At 42.9% G+C, this 7,930-nt stretch overlaps 1 protein-coding gene across 1 annotated transcript; it reads right to left on the reverse strand.

Annotated features, from left to right (window-relative positions):
• Window positions 1-397: 397 nt before the first annotated feature.
• LOC311014909 (hydroxylysine kinase-like) lies at window positions 398-3,575 on the reverse strand. The gene is made up of 4 exons (XM_084011843.1): window positions 3,212-3,575; window positions 2,453-2,595; window positions 1,501-1,681; window positions 398-1,411 (listed from the first exon to the last, which is right to left on the reverse strand). The coding sequence occupies exons 1-4, from the start codon at window positions 3,513-3,515 to the stop codon at window positions 957-959; spliced, it is 1,083 nt and encodes a 360-aa protein (XP_083867969.1). The 5' UTR covers window positions 3,516-3,575; the 3' UTR covers window positions 398-956.
• Between the last annotated feature and the right edge of the window lie 4,355 nt (window positions 3,576-7,930).

A 7,930-nucleotide genomic window follows, 5' to 3' on the forward strand; every position in this document is an offset into this window, starting at 1 on the left:
CACAGGAAGGCGGCCACAGCACAGGAAGGTGTCCAGGACACTGCCATGTGACCGCAGGCACTCCACGGCCGCATATGAGCGAGGGCCCGTCATGACACTGCTTGCAGTTTTAATTTTGTATTATTATTGGAGCATAGGTTTAGACAGAAAATGAATCTGCTTAATAAAGATCAACAACCAGGATCAGCTTTTTCTCCGAGGTTTATTCAACAAAGTATTTTCATCTGCAGACAAAAATAGTTTGCGCCTGCCTTCTCGTGCAAAGGAGAGACAGAGACAGCAAGAACGACCCTGAATCTCCCTTTTAAGGAGGAGGAATCATTACGTAGACAAAAGACGGGTCATGTCCTAGCTTACAAAGACAAGATGTACAGAACACAGATGTCATTATGTCCAATGAAATTATCTCATGTCATGTGGCACTCATGCTCATATCACCTAACTACGCACAAACAGGCAATAATGTTAGTCATAGGATAACAGTTGAGAAGAGGAGATGCGGATCAGCGTCTGACCTGACAAAGATTCTGATTATAAATTACAAACATCCAAAATTCCCATAACAACACTCAGGAACACTGAAGTGTATAAACTCTCATGACTTTAGGCACTTATTAAACATGATAATGTTTTCTAAATGGTAATTTATGTTTGCCAGAAATTACTCTGCATGAGTAAGTCATTATACATTATACATACTTTCCCATGAATGCCTTTTACTCTTTATTTTGTTGACAATTATGCAGTTCAAAATCTTTATTACTATATGTATGAGTACTTTGTCTTCCATGCAGTTTTTCTTAAAAAAGAAACCTGCAGTATTCTTAAAATGTGTCCTTTTTGCTGTAAAACACTATTTATTAACTGCTGATCTTACGATGATGCTTTATTTTGGCCGTTAGGTCAAAAGGTTTAGTGGAATCACCCCATGGGCACCGAAGTTTGTAAATGGTTTCCTAACATGTTTCACACTTTCCGTCACTGAATCGAGCAGCGCTCTGAAACCACACCTTCTCCACCTGCTCCTTCCCGAGCTCCCACACTTGAGGGAGAATTTTGACGCCCTTCCTGGCTGTAATCATCAGATACTCTGCGTTTTCTGGATGTAGCGTCACAGCGTGACGAGCTAAAACCAACGACTGGCAGAAGCGAGACAGCACGAGCACATAGAGTGAATCCTTCTCTGCCTCATTGAGGGGAATGACACTCTCCCAGCCCGCGATGACAGGTCCACCCACCTCTATGGGTTTAGGGTGCTCGATCATCATGTACATGACAACGATGGCTAGCTCGTAGATGTAGTAGCCACTGTTCATGTCCCCGAAGTCAAGGATGCCAGAAATCTCGTGGCCGTTTCTCTCATCAGGTTGTACAAGTACGTTGAGGTCATTGAAGTCACCATGGTTAATGCCTGAGAAAAAGAACAAAGTGTTGTTTATGGGAACCAAAATACTTTATTAGCTCCCTGATCAAATGTTTAAAGGTAAATATGATACTCACACTTGCGGAAATTGGAGCGTTTAGGGACCACGGAGGTCTTGTACTGATGAATGACCGACTTCACAACCTCATCGAGAGGATCTCCATCCAAAACATGGTAGTATTCTTCTAGAAGTGGAATATTTGACAGACTCCATATGAATTTCTCTCTCTGCAGCACGCTGAGATGAGGGTGCTCCATCTGAGAAAAAATACAAATAATTATAATAATGATAATAGGAAGTGGAAGGCAAGGTTAAAAGGATGATAAGTAAACATGTTTTGCCTTGCAAAGCCAAGCAGAAGTCCAGATTTATGCTTGATGAGCAGAGGAGGGCTAGTCCTCCATTATATAGATTATCTCCATCCATCCATCCATTGTCTACCGCTTATCCTGTATTCAGGGTCACGGGGGGGCTGGAGCCGATCCCAGCTATCAATGGGCGAAGGCAGGGTACACCCTGGACAGGACGCCAGTCTATCACACGGCCAACATGTAGAGACAAACAACCATTCACGCTCACATTCACACCTATGGGCAATTTAGAGTCATCAATTAACCTATCCCCATCCTGCATGTCTTTGGACTGTGGGAGGAAGCCGGAGAACCCGGAGGAACCCACGCTTACACGGGGAGAACATGCAAACTTCACACAGAAGGAACCCGGGCCGACCCGGGAATAGAACCCGGGACCCTCTTGCTGTGAGGCGAGAGTGCTACCCACTACACCACCGTGCAGCCCCTATATATAGATTATCTGATTCTGAAATAATACAATCAAGGCTGACAATGAAGCAGTATAATGATGTGGTTATTCAATGTATGTCTAACGAACTCAAATACAAAACGACCACAATTTCATAAAACACATTTTTGTCTTAAAACATCACACTTTCACATTCTGCAGCAGTCTGTTCAATCTGTTCAATTCAGATTTGAAGTTCTTATGAAACAATGAAAAACATGATATACCTCTTGCAGGACTTTGTCCATTCTGGCTGCTATCTTGCCAATTTCATACAGCAGCTGTGGTGTTAAAGGAACCTTGGAAACAGTGATTCCAGGCAAATAAGTCAGCAGCCGCACCATGTACTTCTGACATCCATAGCCACAATCTGCCAAAGGGAAAGAAAGGAGCAGTGTTAAAACCAGTCCCCTCGCTCTTAGCCCTCGTGAAGCAAGACCTGTATGTTGTGACCTTGCTCACACTCATCATAACTAGAGAGTATTAATATAATAGAAAAGATTTAAGCTGCAAATGTGATATTTTGCATTGGTCGAGCATTTAAAATTGATTTCCTACAGCATAACTCAAAACTTCTCTATCACCCAAACAGTGTCTAAATTAGGGCCAAATTTAACAATCTAGCACGTGCACATGCTCACAAACATGCATACTGATGATGGATAACTTGGAGAATCCTATAGATTTCTACTGCCATATGCCTGCAGGTAGTACAGGAATAAGTCCAAACATGAAGGAACAAGGTTGAGTCTGAGAAGGAGTCCCTAAAACAGTCCCAACAGGTTTTATGATCTCATCTGAAGAATATGGGAAAGAAGTCATACAGAAAAAATGGCATAACATTTACTTGCAGTAGTGCATGCTAAGTTGTGTCTATAGTTTCTGGAATTTAATTGATCCTATGCCTCCCACACCTCCAGGGTTTACACACATCCTAGACTGCTCTAATTTCTCTGGTCTGACCTGCAGTGTGACTGGTCTCATACCTATTTCTTCCAGGCTCATGAGCTGTCCTGAAGTGGTGGGCCGGACTGTTTGGGTAGGAAGTCCATTCTGGTGCAGGACTGACATGGCGTACGTCTGCACCTCAATCAGAGAGGGGTTTTTACTGTTTTCTGTGTTCATTATCTTCAGGATGTACTCGCCACCCTCGGTGGCTGCCACGTAGAAGTTCTGGTCATCGTAGCTTGGCAGAGAGCGGATTTCTGATGCCGTCAGCTTGAATAGCCTCTTCACCATCTCAGCCACCTCAGGAGGGCTTAAGTTGGGCGTGATATGCTTCCCTGACATTATGTCTGAATGAACACAACATGCTATAACCAAAAGGGGATTTTGCTTGCAGAAACCAAAAGCATCTTAATAACCTAGAATACATTTATAATAATATAAAATACATAAATCTAACAACCAAAATGTATACTACAGCAAGCTGCATGCCACTTTAGGAATCACAATGAATAGCTTTTTTCCCCCAATTTTATAGTTAGTGTTGTGTGATAGTGATTACTTTTAATTGCACTTTTTTTGGGTAACCAAAAATGCAGTGATTAATGATGAGTGATTAATACAGGAACAAAAGAAAATGTGATAAATGTGCTATTACCTATTTTCACCAGTAGGGTTCGCCTAAACACAGGTACACTTTGCCCTTCTGTCCATTTTTCAATGACTCTATGGTTAAAGTCTTGGATCTCCCTGACACGTTTCTTTTCCAGAGAGTGCATGGCCAGTGCATTAAGACGATCTGATATTGTGTTCCTGAGGAAGCTCTTTTTTATTTTCAATGTTGAGACGCACCGTTCAGATTTAGCTGTTGTCAAAGGAGTTGTGATGAGGATCTTCAGCAGAGCCACATGCTTATTCAATACATCACACTCACGTCGACCCGGCCTTTCTGGTTCAGCAAAGCCCGGGATGCATACTAAGCAAGCTGCATGCCTCAGGCATCACAATGAATTGCTTTTTTTCATTTTATAGTTAGTGTTATGATAGTGATGACATTTAATTCCACATTTTTGGGTAACCAAAAATGTTGTGATAGTATGCTAATGCAGGAACACAAGAAAATGTGCTAAAGGTGCTATTGCTAATTATCACCAGCACTTTCTAGTAATTGTACATCTTTTAAACTTGTCCCTGATACATACACATTTATCAATGGCACTATATGGTTAATGTCTAGGATCTCCCCGACACGTTTCTTCATGTTTCTATGTAACCTCCCCCCCCCCCAGTCCCCGGGGCGGCGCCCTGAAGAAGTTCCCTGTGAAGAGCTTGTACAAGGCCACAGCATAACTTGTTATGGCTGTAGATGAGTGGCAATTTTCATTTCTATTTTCTTTTCTTGACTTTCTCTGTGACTTGCTAACTCCTACTCTCTGTGCTCAATGTCACCAGCTTGGTTAAAACACTGTGACAGTCTGGACATAACTTCTTTTTTTTTCTCCAAACCAAGCACATCAAGGATGCCTTGGTAAGTGACGCTTTGTAAAAGGATTCCGTTTAGGAGATGCATTCCACACATCGCATGAGATAATGGTATGCTTGCTAATGTTCTAAATAACAGCCATAGTGCCTGAAAAAAAAATTCCCGTGTCAGACCTACCTCAGGCTGACCAGGAACGATGGAGCGCTCGAGATGAAGTGCCCCTCGCCTGGAATGTAGACGAGAGCCTAAGGCAGCAGGAGGCGGAGACAAGAAGCTACACTATGAAGGCAGGAACACAGCGGCCCAACCGTTGGACGTCTGAAGCATTTGGAGAGGCTCGGACGAGGTCGGGAACACATATGTTTGGTGTGTACAGTTGCGTCGGAAGCTTTCGGAGCCGCGTGGACGTTGTCTGATCAGACTGAGCATACGAAGTCTGAGGAGGTGGGCTGTTGGACGTCTGAGCCATTGGATACTCTGATTGGCGGTGTGCTAGCGAATCAGAGTATCCAATGGCGGTGTGTGGGCGGGGCGGAAGTGACGATGGTACCAAGACTGTGTGTGCATTGTTTTTATCTGCACTCCGTTCCGTCATTTCCTGTTTTCCTGTTTTGGAGTACTGGCACGAGACTAGCGCCACCCGCTGTTAAGAAGGGTTATTGCATCTCGCGCAAGCGCAGAACGTACACGCTGCTGTGTTGTCGGAAGCACGTCGAAGCGGTGTGTACAACGCAACTTTTCTGCCGAACGGGTCAGACGAGAGGCAACAGAGTGGGTGGAGAGTGGTCGGATAAGGCAGTTGGACGTCTGGGCGGTGTGTGGGGGCCTTTAAGGCATCCACTAAAAGTGCTTGTTTTTTAGCCACTGACAGAGTTGACTTATTTATGACTAACATTGTAGTACACCATTAAATTGCGTGACATGCAGTAATCTACTGCTGTTATACAATACATTACAGGTATAAAGAGACGCAACGAAGCAGTTAGTAAAAAGTTCACCTAATGAATGTCCTTGTGTGTGTGTGTGTGTGTGTGTGTGTGGTTAAAAATGCATTGATCATTTCAGATTTACACATTTTGTGTGAGTTGCTTTTTGCAGGTAGAATTTATTACGTTGCACAGTAGGCTACACATTGAGGTTCTGATTGCAACTAATGTTTACAGAATTTTGCAATTGAGGAAGAAGATATTAGTAAAGACGTTATGAATATATCTGAAATCAAGTCATTCAGGTCGCTACTCCCTATAGAGTAGACACTCAATAGTTAACTATACAGTGATCAGAAAACTGAGGCTTAATCATCGTCATTTCGTGTCATCACGAGGTCAGCTGTTGTTTGTTTTTTTGCATCTATTACATAACATGTGGAACATTGCATGTGTAAATGCCAATTTATGTAATTTTTTTATTATCATATTTCAGGGCACTGCAGTATGGAGCATAGGTTTACACACTCAGGAACAGTGAAGTGTATAAATCCTCATTACTTCAGGCATTTATTAAACATGACCATGTGTTTTAAATGGTCAGTAATGTTTGACCTATAAAACACAATGTACTGCTATTAACTGCTGATCTAAAATTTGTACTCTGTAACATGTTCATCTATTGAATTGTCTTTATAGTTGCTAAGTAGCATACAGTACAGTAGATAGACATAACGGGATAACCAGTCAGTAAAAGTAGGTAGAAAGGGGGGAGGACAAGAGGAGAGGGGAGGAGAAAAAAAAGGCTGCTCTCAGACTGTGTTCCTGTGAGAGAGCACAGTATGGGACCGGGGGAAAAAAACCTCAGCGACAATGCAACATATGAGCACACTTAACAACATGAGAACTCAAACAACAACCTGCACCAGGGGAGGGGGAAAGGGGGAGGGAGGTGTATTAAAATGTATTTGTGAGGAGAGTTATTTATATATAAATCACAAAATACATTGTGAATCCTTCTCTGTGCATTCATTTTTCAGACTGAACTGACCCCATACAGTTGGTCTGTCCAGGTGGAGCTACTCACGGAAGCGTATGCTGTGTTTCATTGTAATCGGAAATTGGTAACTTCCAATTGCTGAGTCACGCTCCCTCTAGCCCAGCATTACTCTACCAGCTCGCAAGCCTCTTGCGGCTCGCCAAGCCTCAATTTATGGCTCCCATCAATTGTAAAATAATAGTAGAGTCCTATGTGTGTAATAAACGGTGTTATGTCTATGGGACATATGAGTGTGTGTGTGTTAACCCTCCTGATTCACCAGCTTTAAAAGGATGTCTCCAGCAAGGACTTCTCTCTCTCTCTCTCTCTCTCTCTCTCTCTCTCTCTCTCTCTCTCTCTGTCTACACCCTTTCGCTGACTCCCAGCCAGACCGTGCTGTCATTGGAACTGTGTTATTTGTGATTGAGAATATTGTTGTGATTAGAGCCATTTCCTTCTGTGCGTGTGATTTTTGGTTTTGATGCCCACAGTGGCTTATTTAAAAAGCAGTCCGGGTAGGTAGGGGTGAGTAGCCATTTTTTTTGGAACCTCTTTTCTCTTGTTTTGTGTTAGGGAGGCAGGTAAGAAGCCTGTGTTTTCTTTTCTCGTTATTTCCTTTGGTAGACAAGCTAGTTTCTAAAATAAGAGTTTTGTTTGTTTTGTTGGCCGTGCTCACCCTGAAGTCAAGCTACCAATTTAATACATTTGTGTTGGACTGCATCCACGTGTTTTTGTCATTGCTGGGGGGTTGGGGAAAAAGGGAGTAGAGCACCTAGGCCGGGGCGTAACATAAATTGGGGGCTCGTCCGTCTTTTTTTTTTATTGTAATTCTAATAATTGTGGGCTCATCAGTCTGTGTTTTGCTTGGTGTTCGGGTAACTTAATTGGGGCCTATTGATTTGGTCACAGAATTGGCTTGTTTGTCGTATGTGCTGTGATATCATTAAGTCCACATTTCCTGGTTGACAGTTTGAGTTAAAATGGAGTTTGATTTAGAATCATTTGTTAAAAAACCTACATCACAACAGCTACAAAAATGTAGAAAAGTTGATTTGATGCTGGTGGCAAATAGGTTTAATATAGAGATGGCGTTAAACCTCAAAAAAGAGGACCTGCTTCAGCTTCTTGTCACTAGACTTGGTGAAAGAGGGTTGCTTACCATTTCGGAGAGAACTGAGAATGCTGATGTGGTGCGCGCAGATCCAGTACCACCCGTCGTGCCCAATCCCACTGATCCTCCCAGTTTGCTGGGAATGTCGGCTGAGGAGCTCAGTCTGACCCTCCGCATTAAAGAGATGGAGATGAGGAATCG

This window comes from Eutrigla gurnardus (genome assembly GCF_963514095.1).
Source record: "Eutrigla gurnardus genome assembly, chromosome: 6".
In the NCBI taxonomy this organism is placed as follows: domain Eukaryota; kingdom Metazoa; phylum Chordata; class Actinopteri; order Perciformes; family Triglidae; genus Eutrigla; species Eutrigla gurnardus.

Bases quoted from the DNA above. Each gene is read 5' to 3' on its own strand.
- LOC311014909 (XM_084011843.1), bottom strand. From the start codon at position 3,515: ATGTCAGGGAAGCATATCACGCCCAACTTAAGCCCTCCTGAGGTGGCT. The intron at 1,682-2,452 runs GTATATCATGTT...ATTTTTTCTCAG, and splicing joins TGGACAAAGTCCTGCAAGAG to ATGGAGCACCCTCATCTCAG. The intron at 1,412-1,500 runs GTGAGTATCATA...TCTTTTTCTCAG, and splicing joins ACGCTCCAATTTCCGCAAGT to GCATTAACCATGGTGACTTC.